Source organism: Gadus morhua, chromosome 12 (assembly GCF_902167405.1).
Source record: "Gadus morhua chromosome 12, gadMor3.0, whole genome shotgun sequence".
NCBI classification, from domain to species: domain Eukaryota; kingdom Metazoa; phylum Chordata; class Actinopteri; order Gadiformes; family Gadidae; genus Gadus; species Gadus morhua.
In genome coordinates, this window is record NC_044059.1 from 1774380 (window position 1) to 1799391 (window position 25012).

The following is a 25012-nucleotide window of genomic DNA, read 5'->3' on the forward strand; positions in this document are numbered from 1 at the left end:
AGTGCTTTGTACCATGCATTTGATTTATTGCACGTTCCCAATTTTCCCTCATGCAACATCTCATTTCCCCTGCCTTTCTTTTTTCTCTCTGCTCACTTTCCTCCATTGTCCGGTTGCACCCCGACTTTTGGCCAGGGTCCCCCACTCTCTGTATTTCCTCTGCGCTCTCCAACAGTTTCTTTAGGGCCTTTCCTGCTTTTTACTTTCTCTCGTCCATTTCCCTCACATTTTTCCCCTACCCAATCTATCTCTGCCTCTTATCCCTCATCTATCACACACTGCCTGGGCGTAACCATCTCAACAAACATACCATTATACCAGTTGTACGTCTAATCCTGCATAGTGCGCACAGTTCGATTCAATTGTTGCAGCTAATACAATTAAATACAATACACAATAGCTCATTTTGACCAGAATAAATGTTTGAATGGTAGGATATAGCATTTCCATCTGGTTCCCATTTAAGTAAACAATGAAAACCAAAATGTCAAAAAACCATACCCCACCTGATTTTTTTCTCCTTCCTCCCTGACTTTTAGAACATTTGCATAAATAATAGGGTTGGAAAATACCCACATATTTAGTTGTTAAAGCATGCTTTTATATGTAGCATTATAATATCAAGTATATTTGTTCATTGGCCTAAACTTGACGGCAAGTTTCAATTTAGTGAAAAAAATTACACATACAACACATTCAACTATTTCAGGATGCAGCATCCAGTTTCCTGTTATTTCAGATTATGCTTTTCTATCGATAACTACATTTCCCATATACACCAACAATCATTCAGGCTGAGATGTCAATGAGGTGCACAATGTGTAATCCAGCAGTATAGTAGTGTGCCAAATTATTCCTCCCCCAGAAAACTTCATGTCTGCGTTTGGACCTGTGTTGTACATAAAAATCTTTGTCCAGAAAGGTTGTACTCTGGCTTTGTCTCCGGAAATCTCTAATTTGCCTGAGCTCCGTCAACAAAAATGTGTAAAATTGCTCAATCTGCTATGACAAAGGTGAATATATACAATTGGATACATTTACCAGGGGAAAACATATACTTTATTTTAAGAGCAACCATTCAGCAAAATACTTAAGTAGATACGTTTTATTAATATGCATCATTTCTAAGTCAGAATCGGTTGGGAAAGACATGGTAAACATGTATGGCAGTCCCTGTAGTCTTCACTCTTTGAATTCCAGAGAAACTTGGTGCACCAGAAACTGTAGAAAACATATACATCGTGTCTATCACCTAGGAATGTAGTCACACAGAGGTATTGATATATATTGTTCCAGCTCACATTGCTTGGAGAAGCAATATGTAATTAATTTAGAATAACAAAATTATTCATACCACAGGAAAACGAAAAGTCTTAACCTGTTAAGTTAGGACATCTAGTGGTTAAGTTAGGACATCTAGTGGCTTTTTCCGCTACTACACTGTGCAACTGGATCACAGACAGCAGTCACAAATGTCATGTTAATCTATGCGCAATACATTTTTATTTGGAAATACTTGCAAAAACAGTTAAACATTAACCATATTTTCAGTGGAATTCAAGCCCCTTTTTTCCCACTTATTAAATAGTAGGGGCTACGATAAAATAGAAAAAAGTATAAATAAAACAACCATGAGATTTATCACAGTATAAAGAAGTAGCTTTTGTAATTTTAGGCAGAAAAGCACATCAATCGCACACAAACAATTTAAAACTGTAGCAGCATTCCCTCAAGTTTTACCCATTATCTTTGGTGTTGACAGGAGAGCAACATAGGCTGCCGGTCCCTCTGCATATGACTGCCTTATCATCATGTTGGGCGCTCACCCTATTCACCTCAGTATGGGACTTTACAGAGGTCCTCATGGATCTCAGCCTCATCCCACGGTCCCTGGATGTTGTCTTTGTGTCTCTGCAGCTTGACCAGCAGTAAAGGACAGAGCAGGATGACACTCACAAGGGCAAGGGCCAGGAGTACAGCCCCCCCCAGCCACCTGGACCCCAGGCCCCCCACCCCTCCAAGACACACCGCGACGCACAGCCATGCGGACGGCCCGATGGCATGGTCCCTGATGCTCTGCAACAGGCAGGGCCACAGGGCAAACATCAACAGGGCACAGCTGAGCATGGCAAAGGTGTGCAGGGCCCCTGGGAGCCGCGACGCCAAACACACAGAGGCAAACAGCGCCGCATTAAGGGATAGGCTGCCAGTGGGTGAGGGGTGGGCGTACGGGAACGACACCAGGTGGGCCAGAAGCATCAATGCAGACATGGCGTACACCGTGTCAGTGCTCACAGACTCCGTCAGCGTCTTCAGAACTGGCGAAAAGCCAAAGGTGAAAGAAAGGAAAATGGCGGCACTCTGCAGGTCTGCCAGGTGCGTGCGGGGCTCGCGGTCTGTGCCCAGCTGCGGCCTCAGTGCGTTGTGTAATCCATAGCCCAGTACGCCAACTATCAGACTGGTCCACAGAAGAACTTCTGGGGAGAGCAGACCCTAGAACAAAACTGGTCAGGTCAATCACAAGTGGCAGAAGAAAATAAGAGTAGTAAACAGGGGTATTCCATCAAAGTCGCTAACGAAGGTTAGTTGATTAAGCTAACGCCAACTTCCACTTGAGGCTAAAGCCATTCCATCAACCCAGTTCAGCCTCGCCTTGGTCAGGTTAGTTCAAATCAGGCTAACGTTATCTTGGATTACGCGCAGTCAGGAGAAATGCAACCCGCCCAGAACCGTGAATGTCGAATCATGGATCAAATGTCCATACAGGATCAGGCAGCATCTTTACCAGCAGCGAACAGAAGCTGCTGGTGGAGGTCTAGGAGGAATACAAGCATATAATAACTCAAAAAGGGAACACCGCAACCATTAATAAAAACGGCAATAAAATCGCAGATCTTTTGAATGCAGTAGTATTAAGCGTAACATATTTGAATTGAATATTGACAATAGTTTTGAAATCAGGGTGATAGTCTCGAGGTAACTTGTCGGACTTGGGTTCAATCCCCACGCTATTAGTAATTTAGGAAGGATTACTGGAGAAATAAAATAACTTTTCATGCCATTTATTTTTCATTTCTTGGAATATTCTAAATTGAATAACCATAGTATTTATCTCAGAGGTATTCTCGGCTGCCTGCCGAGAAACTCACCTGAATGGAATTTATGTGGCTGACAATTTCCCATGCAGCAGTGTCTTTGTCATTGTGGCAAAGGCTTCACTAACGTTATTAACATTAAGTAAGTAACATTAAGTTATATTTGGTTTCATGGAAAATTGTAAAACATATTTATTATATAAAAGCCCATCGTTAGGCCTTCTTACTCTGACATAAAGGGAATTACAAAATTAAGCCAACATCAAGAATTCTATTACGCACTCGGGAAGCGAACTCGGGTCGCCTGTCCCACAGGGCAAATGCTAGACCATTTACCCAGAATTTAATAAAAAATGTGTTGAGAAAATATCCAATATAGCTGATAGCAATTCATTTAATTATTGTATTTGCATCATTCAATCTAAGACCCTTAGTAAAAATATACGCTGTTTGTACTTCATATATGTACATTTTTGACAAAATCGTGAGGACTAGGCTCGGTGGAACCTTCTGATGGTACACTTGTTTCCAACAGATGGAATTCTCTCAAACACAACATCAAATAAGCCCGTCAGTTAGCCTGGTACCAACCAGGTTAGTTTGGTCGGATAAATTGCCATGGTAACTTAGCGGAGATTCCCTTAAAAACATTAATATGAGTTCATCCAGCCTGCCTATCGTCCCCCACACAAACTTGATTATTTTATTTATTTTTCTCGCAGACACATCGTTACGCCGGAAATCCGACGGGGCGCCTGAAAGCTATCAGGCAGGTATATGATGTTATTTAAATATAGAGCTCCAGGACTGTAAAGCAAGTGTTGTAGGCCTACACTTCTTTGTTATTTGGATAACTGTTCTGCTGTTGGTGTTATGGCGCATAACACGTCGGACTCTCGTCTCTGGTATTTCCACAACGAGACTCGTAGTGGGGGTTATCTCATCCATGGTTGAGAAGGAATTGGGGGAAAGGAACTTTGGCTTTGACTCCCTGAAGAACATGAACCACGACATGGAGGAGAAAGGGATTGTTGCCCGCGATGTCTTCCACTTGAGCCCCGGACCACCGCCTCGGCACTGCCTGCTGCAGGAGGCGTTGGTCCCTCTGCAGCGAGAAGCGGGGCTTCACCCTTTCTCCTCCATGTCGTGGTTAAGTCTGCTTCAGATTGATGTTGACGTGTTAGAACCCGAGAAATCAGAGAACCCGACGCAGACGTCTGAGATTCATAATATCGTCTGGAGGCGACCACATATCTACGTATAATATGATATTAATTAGATACAGCGCTCCAGGACTCCCGCTGGAGCACCCGGAGTGTTCTAGAATACTGCCGGTAATACTTCCGGTAGAGCTCATGGGACCTATGAGATCGAAAAATATGAATGGGTGTCAATGGAGAGAAAATAATTATTTTCTGGTCCCAGTCTTTATATGCCCTGGATTACACATATGTTGTTTGTGGATATAAATGATAATTTTTCATGCAAAGAAAACTAAAAATTTTCGTGAAGAAGTTTGATAATTTTAGGTTTTATGTGAGGCCGCTTTGTGAACTACAGCTCTTCGCTGCTCTCGACGCATAGGATATACGTCACCACACCCGCACATGGAACTCGGCACAGAGATGGCACATAACTAAAACTCTCCACATGCCCCGACTTATAGTGGTTTTCACCTCTTTCTATGCTTTTATCCTCACCTTGAAAAAAAGTGGCGAAGTGAAGCAGAGAGATCGCCATCTCTGTGCCGAGTTCCAAATGCTGGTGTGGTGATGTACATCATATGCGTCGAGAGCAGCGAAGAGCTGTAGTTCACAAAGCGGCCTCACATAAAACCTAAAATTATCAAACTTCTACACGAAAATTTTTAGTTTTCTTTGCATGAAAAATTATCATTTAAATCCACAAACATATGTGTAATCCAGGGCATATAAAGACTGGGACCAGAAAATTATTATTTTCCCTCCATTGACACCCATTCATATTTTTCGAGCTCATAGGTCCCATGAGCTCCACCGGAAGGGGCGTGACTTCGCCACTCTATAGTGATACATCCACCTTAAACAGAGCGCATGGTACCGTGGCCGCAAGCTGGTCAAGTTCACAACCCGACCCTCCTCCTTGACCCACCTCTCTCCTCCTCGTTTGCATTAAAGCTACAGACACCAAAACAGCACGTTTGGGGAAAGCTCAATGTGCGACTGGATCGTAGTGGCTGTAATTCTGCACCACAGCTGAATTTTGGGAGCGTTTTCAAATACTGTGTTAGGGGCCCACTAATATCTATTAAAGCATCCATAAAGTAGCATGCCATGGGACCTTTAAGTCAACTTAATGGAACGCAACTCTAGCTGAAAGTAGCGAGGCCAAGCAAAAAAATAAGCCCGGCTTTGCCTTAAGCTTGCTTGATGGAATACCCCTCAGGTCCCAGAACCAAATCTATATCGCACCAAAAGTGGGAAGGTCCATTCCATACCTGTTCCATGTAGAGCCAGAAAGTGATGAAAATGGCCACACAGGACAACTGCTGGCCGACCAGAACGGCTTCCTTCACCACAGCCCAGTAGCGGTACTGCCGGATTCCCTCATTCCTTCGGAGCTCCTCCAGGAAGCGTTCATCCACATAGTTATCAGGGAACGGCTGGCGTTCCCACAGAACCTTCCGCCAGGGAACATCAGGACCCGGAGCAATGTCTGGCCCCATCACATTGACCAGGCTTCCAGTCAATCAGATACTTGGCATTATCGGGGAAGAGATGCAGACATATTATTCGAAGGCTCAAGTGGACGTGCGAACAGAATAAGTGACTTAGGACGACACAAATTAGAGTAAACCAGTTAAACCAACCACAGGGCTGCATTTACTTTTAAGACTACGTGTTTCGTAAATCCCTCACATTGGGCTTTTCACTTTCCTATAACATGCCATCTTACCTGCACATATATTACCACACTAATGCCAAGCAGCATGCGTTATGAATTGTAACCTTACGTAACACACAGGTGAAATACATAAGTATATTTCCGGTCAATTATCTATAAACTGACATTAGTTAGCGGATGTCAAATACAGAGATACTATTTAATTTCTTCGGAGAATGTAGATGAACGTCGTGAAATGTATATCTACCTGGTATAGTTCCGGTTTCTTGCCCGGCGTCTCGTCCTGTCACATCCCGGAAGAGACGCAAATAGAGAACACCGCGACGCATCCAAAGACAGCGCCCTCGTGACAGCTCCGTATGCCATACCTGTGACGTATTTCCTCTGATCGGCATTCTCGCAAAACATCCAGTAGGCAATTCAGAAAAGGTAGTCTTTTAATGTACATGTATTTCAATCAAATAGCCCAGGTAATACTTTTGTTTATTTATCTGGAAAATAACTGATGCGTTTGCATCAGTATTTAAACAACTGTTTAAATACAGTTGCAAAATGTATGTTTACGCTAAAGGTAATTGAAAAACACTTTATGTAACGCTAAATCTCTAATTGGAAATGTAGGCATTTGAACATAACCTTAACAATGGTTAACATACGGAGGATTTCCATTAGAAACCCTTAAAAATGTAACAATGCATTTCATTGAACTGAAGTTAAGGCAAAGATAAACAGAGATATTTCCTGATCCCTAGACAGCCCGTCAGGGGATCAGGTCACTGCAATGTGCAATGCAATGTCCACAGCAACTGTCAGGATTTATGTCCTAACAAAAAGATTGTTCACAATGCAATTGAATGCAGCGACATTTTTGTACAAGAATACTGTACATTAAAACCTTCTTTAGCAATTTCAAGTCCCACCAGAAGATGGAGACAGAGACCATTTAGTTGACAAAGTAAAAAGGAAAACATCAATGCAGTCAAAAGATAAAATAAAGTAACCAACGTCCTAAAATACATTTTGTTTGACGTTATAAACAAAATCGAATCAAAACCCATGAACAGATGCTAAAGATTTGAAAGGTTTCATAAACCCACACAGATCTAGAGCTCTGACAGTGCATCCATTTATGAACTTGTTGACCATTTGTCTATGTGTTTCCAATGACCTTGACTATACAGACCAGTAAATAAAGCCAACAAATAACTGCGGGGGTCTGTTCTCAATTTTGTTGGGAGTTTTGTTTCTAGCCTCTCTAGTAGTGGCGATGACCCAACTGCTGGTCAGTAAAGCAGAAATAGACTTATGTGACTCAATATCTTCACAGGCAAGGTGGCTGTAACCAGAAACTCATAGTGGCCACACAGCTGAAGAGAAGAGGGCGAGTGAAGCCAACTGCTGTCCAGTCAATGCAGCCTGGGAGCCAGGCCATGGAGATGGCCCTTTCTCCCTACTCCACTCTCCCCCTTGGTGCTATGAACTACGGTTAGCAATGTGTCCCTATTACTTCAACACAGAGCCCTGTGGAGAGGGGTCATTTGTAACGGTTGAAATAGCTATTCAAGGCGGCAAGAGACTGGTAAAGGAGGCACAGATTGGGGAAATTGCTGATGAATGATAGTCGAAAGTGATATTATATCACAGTAAATCTGATGGTAACATGTTTTTAAAAACATGAACTATGAGAAAAAGGCAAAGGTGAAGGCATCTCAGTAACTTATATCACATGAAAGAAGGATATTCCCCAACATTCTATAGCTCCAGGCCTGTTTGGAAGACATACACCACAATATACAAGTATAGAGCATTTCTATGCTCAGTTTTACCCCATTAAGTTTATGTAGTTTAGAAAGAGTATTCCTGGGATAAAGTTGGCATCATAGTAAGATCCTCGCACTGATCACCTGACATCAGTTAGTCAACACAACAAAATGACCTTTGGCATTCGAGTAAATATGTATACGTTTTAAGTTAAAATATTTATATCTCTTTGTATGATTCTGTGTTTATACAGTGCCCTTGTATAGTCATGTACAATGCAGCCACGTCAGTTGATCTATTTTTGTACTAGGTGTGTTTTGTTCCACCTCTTATTCTGCCGCTGGGGCAAGTGTTACGTCCGCATTCTCCTTTTGTCATCAAACAGGGAGCGGAGCAAGTACACCTGAACGCCAGACACCAGCACCATAACGAACATGTTAATGACAGACCAGACGTTCACCCGCTCAAAGTTGCTCTCCTGGATGTTGCGGTCGCGCGCCTCAAAGGCCCGCAGCACCGTTTGGATCTGTGCACTCTTCCCCAGTCGGGCCTTCACACTGTTGATTGTGTCCTGCAGGGGGAAGGAAATGAGGAAATGGTCAGAGGCGCTTCCTCCAACACACAGGGGTTCTGGGTAAAAGGTGGACCCCAGCTCCATTGCCCTCCACTTCCTGACTGTAAATGGAATCCAACTAGGATCTAGGCTACGTTTATGAGAGAGATTAGATTTAGTCTTATGCAGAGGGATCAACAGCCTTTGTTACTCACATGTTAACACCGAAGATTATTGGTAAAACTTTTAATTGTAATCAAACACTGCTACGGTTTTAATGCGATTGCTCAGACCATTAGTGAATCGGTAGTTGTTCATTAACTGGTACAATAATCAAGTTATTCAAATAATAAAATCTATTCTAGATTTGGAACGTTCACACTGACCCCGACTCTCAACTAGGTAATCTATTCAGCAGACTGCCAACACAACCCAGGCTGAATAACAAACATGACTAGCAACTAAGACACATTTAAAAAAATGACTGCACCTCATGAAATGAGACACCTAGTCAGTTCTCCTTCTCAAAAGATAACATTAAATACTCACACTTACAAACAAAGATTATAATTATTTGTTCAATATTTCTGTACTACACAGAGGTTATTGAAGTCAGGACAACTTCTTACCATAATGTCTTCCAGTTTCATGTCCAGCATATCTGTTCCATGAACATACTCCTTCCAGTCATCGTCGTCATCTAAATCTTGATCCATGTTGTCCAGGATCAGCTCAAAGAAGATAACCTTCTCCGATATGGAACTGAATGTGTTGTCAAAGCATAATGCGTAATCTCCATCCTCTGTTTCAACTCTAGAGGAAAAACAAACAGGTCGTTGGCATACGCGATGACGATGCTGGCGGTGATGGTGTTGAAGGCTTCTGATTATTGTGCATAAAAAATCTCACGTGTGCACGCCGTCTGATTTGCGATAGTCACTGAAAATCACATGACCAGTGGGAGAAGAGATGTGGAAGTCAACATCCAGGCCTGCGCCATCTAACACCTACAGATAGAGGCAAAAGACACAGACACACTATTGAATAGCACTACACGATATACAAGATGTTAAATACAATACTCGAGTAGACCATAACCCAAAATCCCAATGACATACATAACAATGTTGAAGGGGGGGGGGGTGTTAAAATGCCTGAACGAAACTATTTGTCGAAAAGCAACACATTTGAGGGTACAATTCAGACCAGAAATTCCAATGACATGAATAATCAAACAAGCCGTCATGCACACAGAAAGTATTGGTGAAGTTTGTATAACCAACTATTTTCTGACATGGCACCTGACCACGGTAACATCAATTTTTTATTTTAATCTTATTTAAAACAAACGTATTTGTCCGAAGAACATTGGGCTGATATGTTAAGAAAAGTTATTACGAATTTACTTTACTGATAGTTCCATGTTAACAAAATTGTGCTGCGTTTGTGTTGATAAATACCATCAGAAAATATTAATGTCGGTATTTTAACTTGGAATCTACCTGGTATTCAATTTCCAACGATGCATCTTTCTTCATGGTCTGGTAGAAGCATTCCTTCCGACCGGCGGGTAAGGTAAACGTGAAGTCGCTGTCAAAAGACTGCGAGAATGCGGCCAACGCAATAAACCTTGTAGAGAAAGCAAAAAACACTAGCGATAATTCCAGTAACATCCTAATAACTCCCATAGTAAATCGACAATAAACAATTTGACAGCCTAAAGTCCTTGTTCTTGCACTCTAAAACTTGTTGGACAGCTCATACGTTCGCGAGGACAGGACTGATATTCTTTGAGGACCCCGCCTGTAAAAAAAATCGTAGTCGAATATTTTTGAAAGAATTACATTGTCTTTTCTTTTCTTGTATTTATTTGTTGTGGCCACAATTATTCAATATCTCGTGTAGCGGTATAACATTTCATGAAATTATCGCACTGGTATTGGGTTTGCAGTGATCTCTGGGAAATGACGTTCCATGTTCCCTGGACCAGGGACAATTACAATTTCTAAGTAGAGATTTGATTCATTGATTTATTTATTGCTGCTACTATAATTTATTGCTGCTGTATTACAGTGATTTTTTCTGTGGCTATGTTGAAAAAGAAAAGAAAATTACATAATTGAGGAAACATTTGTCTTTCCAAGATTGATAAAGCGACCTACATCTGAGAATACCAACAAGAATTAACCAATAGATGATCAACCAAATAACTGCAGTCAAAAGGGTGCACGACAGAGTCCAGAGGAGCTTTTTTAATGTTTAGTTGTGATAGTCAATTGGATACTTCGCAACAGTTGATGTGGTTTTCAACGTCTAGTAGCCCAGTATAGAGGGTGGTTACGTTTCATTGATCTATATAAGACAGTTTGTTAGGTTACTATAGGCCTACACAAACATTTTCTTTGGATACATGCATACTTTGAATCGATAATTTATTTATTCTTTCGTTAACAAAACAAGGCAAAAAATAAATAACCAAAACAATAAAACAAAAAAACATCAACAAAACATGGAGAAGCTTTGCTGCGTTATATTTTATAAGTGAAGACCGCACAAACCTCCTTCTATTATTATTAGATTATCAAAGAGTTATTATTGATAAAATAACAACAATAATATTTATCCTCAATAATAATCTTATTATTATTACGACTTCTACCTACTTATAATAACAATATTAATTGACACCAAAATGTGAAATTGTGATATTGCGAAGCTTATTACCAATAATATTGCTATAGCCAAGTGTTTCGTAATCTTTTATTAAAACGAGTCAGCAAACCATCAGGCAATACCTTTTCACTGGTTTGAGGAGTTTGCCTGTCAAGAAATCGGTGACGCGTCCACTTCCAGCATGTCCAAGTCATCTAAGGAGGCGGGGCTGCAACGGATTCTGTTTGCAATTTCTACCCTGTGATTCGTCCGTTAAACTACAAGTCTGATCCAATTGGTCTGACGCGTGAAGAGGCTGCGCTTACCAAAAGCTTGCTATCGAGCAACTGCAGAAGCCACCAAGCAAGCAAGAGGAAGCGAACGTTTGATACAATGAAATTTAGACCTAGTAAGCTGTAGATTTGACCAAAAAAAAAACATCTTCATGAATCTAATTTAAAATGTGCTTTGGCTCTCAGTCGATACATTATTATCGTCCATAGCCGAGTATCCACGACACATTAGAAATATCACCAAAAGAGCGAGGATGTTGGTCCCCGCGGGAAGATAATGAAGAGGTTGCGCGATTTGTTGGTGTGCCTCATTGTTGCTCTTCTGTGCTGGTAAGCTAAGCAAACCTTTGCACCAATGTACAAAATGTGGTTGACGTTACATTTTTTATGGTCATGCAGAAGTGTATGAGGATAACCTTCATAATGTCTGCCATGGCGATGGATCATGTTTTGCCACATATTTCTTATCATCATGCTAACCTTAAAAGCTGGTCGGGGTGTGTTGAGGGATGTCTGGTTGGCCTTAGTTAGGCTGTTTATATCAATGTATTATTCACAAGACAAATGCTATTTTGACCCGCAGACCTGAGTATATTTTAATAGGAATCAAGAAGTTGATTAAACCTTAAACTATTCGCATAACTTAGACGTTCGGCACTAATACAATAGGAAGGAAACCAACTTGCTAGCCTTACTAACACAATGCGCATGATAGATTGGCGCAAATACGTTCATATGTGAACGTATTTGCATGGTTGTGTAGCAACAATCCAACCTTTTCATAATGTCTAAGCTATGTTGTACACCAAGTCTTGATCTGAAAGGATGATAAAAGGAGCATGCTTTGCAGGAAGCATCGACGCATACCATAACAAGTGGAAGTCAGTCTTATGAATACTGCAAAGCTATCTATATCTATATACAGTATGTATGTATGTATGTATGTATGTATGTATGTATGTATGTATGTATGTATGTATGTATGTATGTATGTATGTATATTTATACGTGTGTAAATATATATGCGTGTGTTTGTTCTACCAAGTATTACGTATGATTCATATTTTTCAAGTTTAGCTTTATGTGTTTCTAAATAAGTGATGAACTGCTATGGAAGCTGCTGTTGCTTCTACATACTAGCTAGTTTTATGCAGAGTGTAAATGCTATCTAGTTTATTGAAATAAAACACTATCTATTATACTTAGTGATAATACCAATGTCAATATATTTCAATCAGACCTATTATTTGCTTATCAAGTAGATAAATGCTTTCTTATTATAAACTCGATTGCTTATCGAGTTTACATAAATAAACTTTGTTTGCCCTTAAAGTAATATGCTTTTTTTTCTTTTAGTTTACACTTTTGGTTGCCAGGTACATTGCCATCCTTTTGTCAATTTGTGTTTTATAAATCTTTTATTTTCTTTGGTGATATTTAAACCATATACATTTTCTTTTGACGGTAAGATAGCAGTTAAAGGTTTAAGGGTTTCCAGAGCAGAAACAAGACAGGCCCTCTGTTATCAGCTCTCTGCGTGACCAAGTGAGGGGGAAATGTGCAGAAGTGACAGGGCTAGTCGCTAACGTAAAAATGAAATTGATTAATGAGTCCAAGAAAAAGTTGGTTTTCCGATAATATTGCTTGATTCCTGTATGTTATGTGTTGTTGAGAGGCTTTCCCCATAATTGGCAGGACAACTTCATCTATTCTATCTTCACTTGGGGAGTATTATAGTGATGCAAAATCACATCCACTTTGGTTGTTTTCTATTCTGCAGAACATTTTCACTTTCTCAGTCATAGCAATGCACCTACTAGACTTATTTTGGAGCCCCTACTTGTGTGTTGCTGTCCTATTCCTGGTGGCAAGTGTACCTCACATTTCCCAGGAAGCACAGCGCTGAAAGGGGAGAGGGTAGGTGACTTGTCCATGGTGTTTTTAAAGCATGAACAGGGGTCTCTATCATAAACGACTGTTGGAAAGGGACTGTGTCTTCCTCAATGGTTACAACTCGCCTGGCTAGAATGGATGTGTTTCTGCATTTCCTAAGTTACATTATTCAGCTGGCATGTTCAGCCTTCCGGTTTTATTCTAATAATTGCATTTGGCAATTTAAGTATCAGAAGATGCCAATTTGAAATCTCAAGCTGCATTCTCTGCTTCACTGACTTTGCTTCAGTTCTTGCCGGGCTTGCTGGCGTTTTTTCTTTAGTTTTCCTGCTTTTGCAGGAATCAGAACGGCTGATCTGCATGCAGCAGTGTGCATGGATGTTGACTGGTCGAAAGGAGCACAGTTTAGCGGGATAGGTGCATTCCTCTTGTCGCAAAATCAACAACATGCCCTGCGCTAAGTACACCCTCCGCATGCTGCTGATGTGTGTGTCTCCGTAGAGAAGTCTGCCTGCTTGAATACGGGAAATCCTGTTGTATCTCTTAGGACTCACCTGCCACTGATCAGTTCAACCAATGCATCTTATCAGGTGCCCCCATAGTGACTTCCTAAAGTCTCGTGACAGAAGGCCCCTTCTGCCATTCTCTGTGCCCCGCTCCTGTTAGTGACCTGCTGCAACTTCTCTTACTCTAGTGTTGAATTTAAAATAGCTATATTCATGCACTTGGGCAAGAGATAACCTCGTTACCTTCTCATGACGGAACGCCTGCTACTGGGTTCTCCAAATATGCGTTATTGTCAAAAGAGGCTGGGACTCGTTTCAGTCATATGGGTTTAGTGGCGAGAAGCATGAGAGGGGCAGAGACTTCCACTAGATGGATATCTGTCCCTGTTACCCGTTTTCGGATACTGCTTTTTCAAATTCTTCATATTTATATGATTTATTGTGTTCTTCTCACTCCGGGCACTATTAATTGGGATACATGGCTCACAGGACGTACAAGAGAAGATTTTTATTTGATGAAGCTGGTTGTGGATAATGCTACACTTCATAACCATCTTGCAGCCTAGGCCAGAGGAGGGCCTTTAAAAACCCTTTGTGATATCTTTTCTATGTGTGTAAGTTATGTCTAGCCATTATGTCATCCAAATTTATGTAAATGGAATGGTGTAACTATTACTTCTGTTTACCGCAATAATTGATTTGATGCATTGAAATGTTTGGAAGTGTGTTGTTGCTGGTCGATCATAGCCCATGGTAAGTCTTTAGATGTGGGGATGTAAGCAGCACAGCCGCAGGTCCAGTAATATAACACCAGGAAAGCTTCTGCTCAACCAGTTTTTTTTCTGTTGAGGAGAACATGGCCTTTAAAACTTTCCAGTCAAACGATGTCCCTGAAGCATGTTTGCGTACCCTTGTATTCAGCAACGGTGTTTATCAAATTTCCCACTCACCATACCTAAGTATACACAAATGAATCAATTAATTAACATCTTAATCATCAAAACAAGTTGAAAACACTTAAATAATGCATTATATTTTGCAATTTTTTTTTTATACAGGCTTGAGAAAACACAACTATTCCTTAATCCTTTGCTCTTGAGTCTTCTTCAGTGTTCGTGGGCTTCTTCCTCATTAACGATGGGAGGACATAATGTTCAGAATTACCAGGCCCTCTGTCGGTAATGACCCTCCGCCCCCACTCCTTGTAAAAAAAGAAAGAAAAGGCTGTATGGACCCTGGCCTAATTGTAAAAGTACCTGGTGTGCCTCAGCATTGCTACAGTCAGGAATCTTTCCTGTTCTCATTGAGTTGGACAGCAGTAGTCGGCACTGACCACTTGTTGGTCAGTCTTTGCCTGGCATTATTTTTTTGTGTGCAGAAAAAAGGGAAGCAAAAAAAAAAGGGGGCGTGGTTAAGTAGTATGTATTTTGATTGTACTTGATGCATGAGAGATGGAAGGTCAGTAAACCTCATTAGTGCACTTTATTATCTGCAGCCTTTTGGTTTCACACTCCTCACCCTCTTCTTGCTGCACTCCTCTCTCTAGGATTTATTGTCCTGCAATTGGTTGCATGTATGCCTCCTAGATGTGTTTTTTATTTTCTATCACTATACACACAACGCTGATATTGTTGCTTGCACTCTCCTTTTTTTTTACTGAACACCTTCATGGCGTTCAATACTTTAAATGTCCAGGGTGTGGATAAGTTAAACAATGCAATGTGGTATTTCTCCTCTGGGTTTATTCTGCTTCTGCTACATTGTCAGCTCCCTGCCACATTCTGCATCTGCTCCCAGTAGAGGAGGTCTGGGCTAAGTGGGGTCCTCCTGATCAATGCCTCATTGCAACACAGCCATTCCATTGAAGTGATTGTCCGTGGGATGTGCAATAGGGTATAAAGGCACATGGAATTTTTTTGGCACTTGTAATTAATGAGCTGTCGATGCTGGAGATTCACGCAGTAAATACCCATGCTGTGTCGATAACTCACCAACACTCACTCGCCACTAAATTTGTATGTAGTTTGCATAACGTTACATGTTATATGCTTGCATGATGTTAATCTTGTGTTGGGATTCTTTTTTTATGATTTATTTTATATTTATATATTTAATCTATTATATAGTCAGTCAGCATCTGCACTGATTTACTACTCCTGTTCTGTTGCCTTCATATGCATTGCAATGAAGCTGTAATGTTCTGCTATGCAGTAAATATGAACGGGACTCTTTGTTGTCTTCTGATCAAGGCAAGCATGACAGGATAGACGCAACTATAAAAGGAGCTGCAACTTTGTGTCAAATCTTTATCAGCTATATGAAGATTTATCAACTACCGGTATTTACTTATGATGACATAAGTGTAAATAGTTATCAATGTTGTTAAAGGACATGATATTGACATTTTAATGTCAATGTCTTACTCCAATTATGCTTTCAGGGAATGTTCAAAGGAGTCAAGATGTAAAGGGGGCTATGCAAATCACATTGACTTGTTTTAATTACCATTCAGCGCGGCCTTGGCTTGAACAAACACTTGGTACTGATTAACACACATCCAATAGTTTTACCTCTAGCTCTTTTTAAGGTAGCAGACTAAGAATTGAATTGGCAGCCCTCCTTGCAAATGTTTATTAATGTTCTTATTGTTGTTGTTGTATCATGGCTTATTGCAACACATTGTTCGTCTTGTACCTTAATCCATGGTAACACAGACTGGACTGGCATTGTGGCTTTTGCCGTTGTTCCAGCCCACTGGTCTGGCACACTTTTGAGCAGCATGAAAGGCCCTTGTTCTATGGCCTTGCCGACCTGCTTGGAAACTCGCATACATATCACACCATGACTCAAAACTATTCACTTTCCATTGCGTTTCTTCATTGTAACCATTACTTACATTTTTAATGCAACCATATTGGCATGTATACAAAGGATTTCCTGATTTATATTGAAACTTACTGACTGACTTTGAATTCCGATGCAGGTGTCTTTAACGACCAGTTGGGTCTGGGTTGCTTCAATGATATGGCCGGTTTGCCAAGACCGCAGCCCAGGTTAATCTTTCGCATTGTCTTATGTTGAGCTGGAAACCAGCCATGATTTCCAGATTTTCTCTAATTCTCCACAAATCCACAGGTTTGGATACTGTGTTCACAAGCCACTGTGTATGCTCATTGCTCACTGACTTAGACTGGGGGATACTGTGTTTACCGGCCACTGTGTATGCTCACTGACTTAAAGACTGGGGCATGCAGTTAGAACTATGAGCGATTTGGCTGTGTTTTAGGCAGTGTAATAATTCTTGAGTTTTGACCGCAGAGTCATATTTCAACAAGTTGCGAGGGTAAGTGTTTGAGGAGGAACTTTAACTGAATGGAACGTATCTCAGTGATCAATTACGGATTCAAACCAGTTGTATGAATGTATGTAGAAGCCTCCAATAGTGCCAGAAAAATGCAGCTGTGTCTGTCTACATCTAGACATCGATGTCAACAATTAATCTTGTGTCTATTCAAACTGCCTGATGGCAGAGGAAATAGGAGATCAAACCAGCAATCTTTCAGGCGAGAGTTGAACACCCGAGCCATTACACTGTAAAAAACAGACATTCTCTCTGTATTAGATTCAAATGGCCATTATTCGTCCATCATATTCCATTAAAAAAAAGGGAGAGAATTGTCAACCTTTACTTCTAAGTGTATCGGTCCAGTTTCCTGAGAAAGTAAATCATTTGCAGGATCCGAACTCTCAGTGCAGGTGGATTAATAGTCTTTTGGCCAAAGGTGAGAATTGGATCCTAGCCAGTAGCCTTGTGTCTTGAATCGAAGGCCAAAAAGCATTGTTTACTGTGAAGCTATATGGTATTAAAAGGATAGTGATTGTTGACTTGAAAAAGCTGGCTTTTTTTGCCTACACCAAAGGTATAGGTTATTTTGCCCATACTGTTATTATATTTAAAACATAAATGTGTATTATTCTTTTGGCACAGGCATAACTAGCGAATGATATACATTACAAAATATATGTATACATTGATGTATATCTTGAATTCTTATCTCTTCTCTGAGAGGAACACAATGTTCTTTTTCCTCTATGGACGACTCTCCTTCCCTACCACCCTATTTTCAACCCTCATCCCTCTCCCGCTGCTTATTGTCCTCTCATTGTCTTAATCTTAATTTAGGTCGCTTTCTGCCTATGCTTTTATTTTTATTCTTTGGGGGGGGGGGGGGGGGGCTACCGTCAAGGCTGACTCGGGAACATTATGTACTATAGCCAGTGAGGAGGAGTGGCTTTGAGGGAGCTTTCAGGCAGTGTTGTAGCCAATCTACAAAGCCTGCTGAAAGCCCGCCCACATACATTGGACATATAGAATGTCAACACGGACGTTAAGCCCTCTGTAGGGTTTGTTTAGTCAACCAAAATGTGTTGCAATGTTTCTCCCTGGGTAGCTCTGTCCTTTACAAACAAGCGTGTATAGTGAGGGTAAAATATTTAGGCTCCATTTTTAGAAGATGTTGGCCACAGCAGCAGCCCGAATTATATGAATGAGAAACACTGCACTTTATAATTTAGCAGTAATTTAGCAGTTATTGTGTGAAACATTAAATATAATCATAATACCCGTTGTATAATCCCACCAAACTTATAGATGGATAAGACTTAGAGGGGGCTTCAGGATCTTTAATGACGCTGTGTTGTTGTACAAAACCAGTCTTTGTCTCATAGCACTCCAGACATTGAGTATCTGTGTTCCATGAGTTCCTGTTCTGCTGCTCGGCCTGATGCATGTGCACTGAATTCATGTCTGTGGTGAATCCACACGCACGCAGACACGCTTTAATGCGCCGAGCAAGTGGCTTTACCCATCACACGTTGTTATACCGCATGACTGCGTCCTTAGTTGTCCTACTCACTCGCTCTCTCGCGCTCTCTCTGGGATGGTGTTCCGATCCTCATTCCCGGCACTCCCCAAGGCTCTTTGATACCCTACTGACTCTGACTGCTGCTATTCTTCCCACTGTTCAGCTTCACTCAGCCCCAGACCCGGCGGGGGGCTGGGGCTATCTGTCCAGCTTTTTCTAGGTGTGTGCTGACTGGCTTTGACATGAATGCGTTAACCAAGGACAGTAGACCTCATGAGGACTGTATTTATCCAGACATTGTATTTTTTTGTATTTACTATTTTTTCCTATAATGCCTGCATTAATTGATTGCCGTCGTGATCGAACAACCCTTCATCAAACCTCATACAATTGTATATTATGTCATATTATCTTCCCTTTGTGTCTAAATGATGATGCAAATTAAAATGTAGCTTCCCTTTTTGAAAGAAAGATCACTGCGTCGGACCAGAAAGCGATAACCTATCGCTTCCATTACTTCGCCAATTGACTTCAATTAATTTTTTTCCCCTTCCCCGATCACGTTTCACCAGCTTCTGTCGATTCCTTGGGGGACAAATACATCTCCATGAATAAGTGGATGATTTGCTCTTTAACAAGGATGTCTTAACGTCAACTGGAGCGTATCCTGCTGGGGTTTAATGAGTCAGCCCCTCAGGTGACGTGGTGTGTTTTGATTCTGGGTCTAGCTCCAAGGCAGAGGCAGGCCTGTTTATTCATGCAGTGCTACAGACAAACCGGCTCTAATGTAAACCGAATGCAGTGAGATGGAGTCGTGTGTCACACCGCTATTGTGAGACTCGGATCCTGACGAGAGACCACCAATTTCTCCCATGGTTCATCATGGAATTGGAAGTGTAAATTATGTTTCATGTGCCTCACCCCATATAGGAAAGCCACAAAGTGATATGTGCATTATCGCTTCCTGTTGCTCATACCTGGGCCTCTTTGTTAGCTTGATTTAGGTGTGTTTGAGATAAGAGTCTTCCACATATTTGTTTTTCTGTTTTCCTTGTCGATGTGGAGCCATTGCATCACCTGATGTCATCAGGCAGGCGACGGCTATTCTGATAAGCACCTGGAGCTGGATTGATTTGGGTCAGTAGAGCTTCTCAGATAATCAGTAGTGGTTGTCTCTATTGGCATTTATTCATTCTTCAGTATGGTCTTCTCATCTTAACAAGGAGTAATCTGCTTTTTGTATGACACAAATCTCCAAATGTTGAAAGCAATGTTGTGGTTGTATGCGGTAGATCTGTTTATGGTATAGTTTCTTACTTTCGGAGTGTGTTTTTATGTGCGCGAGTCCGAGGGAGCTCTTCAGCTGAGCCAATGTGTGCTCCAGCAGCTGAGTAGATGTGTCAGCATAGGGGAGGATTACAGAGGCTAAGCAGGCTTTGGGACAAACTGCTTCTGCTCAAACCTCATTCTATTTCCTTGTTGTGGCACTATGCTAGAGATTGGAGCAGGCTCTATGATTGGATCCTCCCCGGCTCTTCGGTGCCGCTGCCGCTTCCTCCAAGCAGTTGAATCTTTTTTGTCAGTCTGGCTGAAGCCCATCCCCTACTTTTTACAAGCAGGTCCTACCATCTCTCCCCGCCCTTTACCCCGCCCCCCTACGTCCCCACCCCCGCCCACGTGGCAGCTGGAACTTCTTGCGATTGCATTCTCTCTCGGACTCTCTGTTTCAGTATTTCACTCTGGCTCTCTGTTCTCAGTCAGCTGTTCTGGAGGAGGAGGAAGCACTTCAGTCCACATTTCTTCTCGCTTCTGCTTCATGAGCTATGATTTATAGTTGGTGAAGTATTTTTAGCAACCGCTGCAATGCTATGGCCTTCTGAATGGTTTATTGCCCGATTTGTTGTACAAGTATATTTTCTTATAATTTCTCATAGCTTTTTACGTTCTCCACGTCCCCGCCCTGAAGAACCCATATACAAACAGTCCTAGTGTTTTACAGAGTGCATCACAGAATCGGCTACACTATTCCTTTCCACTGAGAGATTGGAACCACAGTGTAAAACACAGTGGTATCTTCAGGTGTCAGCCATTGCTGACACCTAAACAATGAAACAGTCTTATTCTTTGTTAGTCTGTCTGCTCTCATGCATCCCTTTCTGAGTGTGTTTGTCACCCTTTTATCATTTCTAGCAGTGGCTAATGGGCTTAGCGGTGACCTGGTGCATTCAGAGATACGATGGTAAACTGGTTTGAACGCGGTCAAGGCTTGCTTGCTGTGCAGTTGACAATTTTAGCCACTGCCAGTACCTCATCTTATCTCTGAACCTTGGCGAAAGATACTTGACCGTTGCAATGGTGACATCGCATTTATCAGCATACACCGTGACCTGGGCATGTGTGAGATACAAAGATGCAGGGTTATTTACTGCTTCTAAGGTAGGTTAGTCCCTTGAAGTAAATGGCAAGCGTGAGGGATGTAGGGCAGTCACATAGTTTGCCAGAAACTTTTCAGACAGACAGTCTCACACCCTGTGTGTGTGTGTGTGTGTGTGTGTGTGTGTGTGTGTGTGTGTGTGTGTGTGTGTGTGTGTGTGTGTGTGTGTGTGTGTGTGTGTGTGTGTGTGTGTGTGTGTGTGTGTGTGTGTGTGTGTGTGTGGCAAATCTCCATTGTAACTGGGACTGGCGGAAGCTTTGTGTTACTGGGCAAACATCCTGCCAGTGACCAGACAGCTGGGTGGTAGGATAACGTGTATAAAAAACCTGCAGGTGGATTAAGCTTCCTCGTCCGGTCGATTAAGTTGGGCCATCAGTTTGTATCGTGGGGTCCCGTGGATGCAGTACACTCATTTTGCTGCAGTACGGCAGGCTCCCAAGCCTGCAGGATATTCGATGCGATTTGACTGCATCCAGCAAACGGGGACTAAACTGTTTTTAGTTTGGTATGAGACAACGGCAAAGGGCTTTGTAATTTGATGCTTATATAATTATCTGGACTGCTGATAATTATGCTTTCTTTTTTTACTGCCCAAAGGGAGAATAATTTGGAATTGTTCTTGCAGTTGCTTTAATGAAGAATGAATTATTCTAAGTTTGCCGCTCCGTCATACTGGGATGGATTTTAGAAGATGAATTACCCTTACCCTTTGGTTTTGTCACAAATATATTTGTATAATGTTGTTTGGTCTTTTTCTAAATTATTTCTCATCTAGGCCGGTGCAAGGACGCATGAAGCCAGATGTATTGCATGAGCAAACATCCTTCTTGCTCCTCCTACTTCTGTAAATAATATGAGAGTGAACCAACTCATCATTGAAACACTTAAGTGTTTCACTGCATTTTAATCAGCCAACCTAGCTGTTAGTTATACCCAGTCGCCATCGCAGTTTGCTCCTAAACTCAACGAGTGCAATACAGCCTTCTGTCTGTATTTTAATCAATCAAAGGGTTGGATTGGGAAATATGCAGTCCACCTTTTGAGACCTTAGTTGATAAGATTAAATAGATCTTGGAATGCATTATTACCAGCACGCTCAGTAATGCAAATACCCTATGTAATATTTTAGGATGGCAAAATAATATTGCCTGAAAAGGGAAGGGAGAGGGAAGAGGAAGGGGGCTACTGCTAAAGTAGAACAGGATGGATGACTGACGAGGGAAGGAGTAGAGCAGATATCTGTAGATCTGCAGAGTCATGAGTCTTGCCTGAGGTTCTTCCTGAGCTCGGAGAGCTTCAATTCTTGGAGCTACCGTTTCGGACAACACTTTCTCTCGCTCATATTTCTGACCACACTTTCCCTAAGCCTCCTGAGTTTGGCCTCTTAAGCAGCCTCCAATGTATTTCTACTCAAGGGTGGTTCCGCCCCCAACCCTCAGTGTTGCATAAGAACCAGAAGTAGGTCAAACCCCGCCTCTCAAAGCGGACGTAGCACATGCACACTCGCACCATGGCCGTTTCTTTCCCCTTCCTCGTCTTTTCAAAACCTTTTCTCTTTCACCATTGAGACGATGATGGTGGGGGGGAAGGGAACACTGAACTTGCTTTGTCTATTCCACTGAAGAAGTTGAAAAGGAATGTTTTGTTTGGACATTCATTGATTGAACCAATATTGATGAAATTGTAAATAATGTGTGATTAGTGAGAATTGTCTTTATTGCATGGCTCGAATGAGTAAAATAAGCGCATGTTTAACGAGTTTGTGCAGGTACATGATGGTCAAGTAATTCATTTTGCCACTTGTTTTCGTAAAAATACTTTACATCCATTGGCTTTAATTAAATACATTTTATTTGCAATGGCTTAACATTGTCTTAATTCTATGCAGGCTGTTTTCGATTGATGGCCAAAAGAAAAGGCATTTTGTCGCTGCTTATAGCAAATTAAAGACGTCACTACAGTAAGCTTTCTGTTCTACCTCCATGGACTGTTATAGAATCAAGTGGGGAGCTACATAATCTTGATATACCACCCTGCAGAAATGAGTACCTTCCTACATTTTATTCAGCGTCCTACCTCTATTTTATTTAAAGGAATACATAGTGACGAAACATTTATGGGCAGAAGTATGTGATTTTCTGTAAATGAATCATGATTTATTTATTCATATCTATGCCACTGGCTACTTGCCGTTGGTAGTGGGTACATAATAGGGATGGGTCAGAATATTTGATTATTCGTTCCTGAGGGTCAAAATCGAACTTTTGGACCATGAACATATTTTCCCATTCAAATATAAAGTTTTTCACAAGCCATAACTTTGTTTACCTGGTAACGCCTGAGGGTTTGTCTTATACCTGGTACAATCATTACCTTTCCGTAAGGTTCTTATGCAACGGAAATGTTGTTCACTCCTCAAGTAAATAGTACGGACCTTAGTTACAACTTGGCAACGGGAGGTATTCTAGTCCGCTCAGCTATGAGCCAGAGAGCTAACATTATGCATTGTACATATTTATAATTTTAAATTCGTCCAAAGCCTTTATACAACAGATGCTCTAGGTCTATAGCATATAACCGCGTTGTCTGTTTACAGTTGAATTCATTTTTCACAATTTACCAGCTCTCGTTTTGAAGACCGAATCACCGTGCCATTCGTTTCAATGGGATTCGCGACAGTCTATACTTTCAACATAAAGTGTACATATTTATAATTTGAAATTCTACCCAGCATAGATACTATAGGGCAGAGGTCACTGAATGGCGGACTCCGGTCCGGATCCGGACCGAGTGAAGGATCTTTCTGGGCTGCGACACATTTAAAAAAAAAAAAAATAGAAATTAATAATAATATTGAAGGAGCGTTTTTTTCAACCGGCGCGGCTTTGTCGCAGCTTGTCCAGCTTCACGCTACTCAGCCAATCAAAGCGATTGTTTAGAGTGTGTGGAAAGAGAGGTGGGTAATTGTGGAAATGGCTAGCTAGAGAGAATCTTTAATGGTCCATGGAGAGAAAGAGAGAGGATCAGAGAGAGGATCGAAAGCAAGAGCTAGCAAGAGAAGAGATAACAGCATGTCGTGCTCAAAGATAAGAAAAGTAGACTCCGAAAATCGAGCTTTCAAGGATGAGTGGACAGAGCAATACGTCTTCATTCTTCCTGCTGCGAGTAGTAAACCAGTCTGCCACATATGTTCCGAGACCGTGGCGATCATAAAAAGTGGCAATGTGAAGCGCCACTACGAAACCAAGCACAAGTACATTGAGCAAACATACCCACTGAAGTCAGAGGTGAGGGCACGGAAAATAAACACTCAGATCCCAGTATGATCGGCCCACCAGAATACTCTCGCATTCATTAACGGCCCAGCAACGTGCAAACAAATGTTCACTAAAAGTAACATGGATTTTGGGTCCACATAAGCCATTAACTGACGGGGTCGTTGTTAAGGAGTACATGAATGCTGTTGCTGAAACATAACATGAGGGTAAACAAAAATATGAGTTGTGTTAAAAAATCAAGCAAGTCCCAATGTCTGCTCAAACATAAAATGAGACGGACAATATTAACAGAGGATGTACTGCCGCAGCTTGATGCAGCTATTCAGAGTGCACCATATCCTTAGCTGTTGATGAATCTACACAGATATCACTGATAAAGCCCAGCTTCTGATGTATGTTCGATTTTTCCACAAAAAGAAAGAATTCTGTGAGGACCGGTTCTTTAAGTGTAACATCAGTTGACTTGAGACACATACAAGAGGAGAGGACATATACAAGGCCATAAAGGAGATGTTGAGAAAGGGGGATAGATCTGAAACAAGTGGTCTCAATCACCACAGATGGAGCCCCTGCCATGGTAGGAAGAGAGAGAGGAGCTGTGGCACGGATGAAAGAGGACAACCCTGATCTCATAGCTTACCACTGCATCATCCATCAATCTGTTCTGTGCGCTTATCTGTCAGAAGAGTATATGAAGTGATGAGTACAATGATGAAACTCAACAACTGCCTCAGAGCATCCTCATCCCATCAACATCGCCTGCTGAGAGAATTCCTGAAAGAAGTTGATGCAAATGCCG

General features: G+C 41.5%; 3 protein-coding genes across 9 annotated transcripts in view; 1 reads left to right on the forward strand and 2 right to left on the reverse strand.

Moving 5' to 3' along the window:
- Positions 1 to 1032: 1032 nt before the first annotated feature.
- Positions 1033 to 6466, reverse strand: pigc (phosphatidylinositol glycan anchor biosynthesis, class C). Of its 2 annotated transcripts, none has more exons than XM_030372671.1 (3): positions 6226 to 6466; positions 5572 to 5830; positions 1033 to 2493 (listed from the first exon to the last, which is right to left on the reverse strand). In XM_030372671.1, the coding sequence occupies exons 2-3, from the start codon at positions 5797 to 5799 to the stop codon at positions 1837 to 1839; spliced, it is 885 nt and encodes a 294-aa protein (XP_030228531.1). In that variant the 5' UTR covers positions 5800 to 5830; positions 6226 to 6466; the 3' UTR covers positions 1033 to 1836. The 2 variants fall into 2 exon arrangements, with proteins under 2 accessions (XP_030228531.1, XP_030228532.1); XM_030372672.1 differs by lacking the exon at positions 6226 to 6466 and adding an exon at positions 6030 to 6219.
- Positions 6398 to 10085, reverse strand: tmed5 (transmembrane p24 trafficking protein 5). Its single transcript, XM_030372673.1, has 4 exons — positions 9795 to 10085; positions 9202 to 9299; positions 8922 to 9105; positions 6398 to 8310 (listed from the first exon to the last, which is right to left on the reverse strand). The coding sequence occupies exons 1-4, from the start codon at positions 9978 to 9980 to the stop codon at positions 8092 to 8094; spliced, it is 687 nt and encodes a 228-aa protein (XP_030228533.1). The 5' UTR covers positions 9981 to 10085; the 3' UTR covers positions 6398 to 8091.
- A 1189-nt stretch (positions 10086 to 11274) lies between these two features.
- Positions 11275 to 25012, forward strand: part of suco (SUN domain containing ossification factor) — a 49692-nt gene continuing 35954 nt past the window's right edge. For all 6 annotated transcript variants that reach the window (XM_030371663.1, XM_030371660.1, XM_030371661.1 and 3 more), the window contains exon 1: positions 11275 to 11567. In XM_030371663.1, coding sequence (XP_030227523.1) covers positions 11515 to 11567 — 53 coding nt within the window. In that variant the 5' untranslated portion in view covers positions 11275 to 11514. The remainder of the gene's footprint in view (positions 11568 to 25012) is intronic.

Bases quoted from the DNA above. Each gene is read 5' to 3' on its own strand.
- pigc (XM_030372671.1), bottom strand. From the start codon at position 5,799: ATGGGGCCAGACATTGCTCCGGGTCCTGATGTTCCCTGGCGGAAGGTT. The intron at 2,494-5,571 runs GTATGGAATGGA...GTTTTGTTCTAG, and splicing joins TCTGGCTCTACATGGAACAG to GGTCTGCTCTCCCCAGAAGT.
- tmed5 (XM_030372673.1), bottom strand. From the start codon at position 9,980: ATGGGAGTTATTAGGATGTTACTGGAATTATCGCTAGTGTTTTTTGCT. The intron at 9,106-9,201 runs GTGAGATTTTTT...TTTTTCCTCTAG, and splicing joins AAATCAGACGGCGTGCACAC to AGTTGAAACAGAGGATGGAG. The intron at 8,311-8,921 runs GTAAGAAGTTGT...TTCCCCCTGCAG, and splicing joins TGAAACTGGAAGACATTATG to GACACAATCAACAGTGTGAA.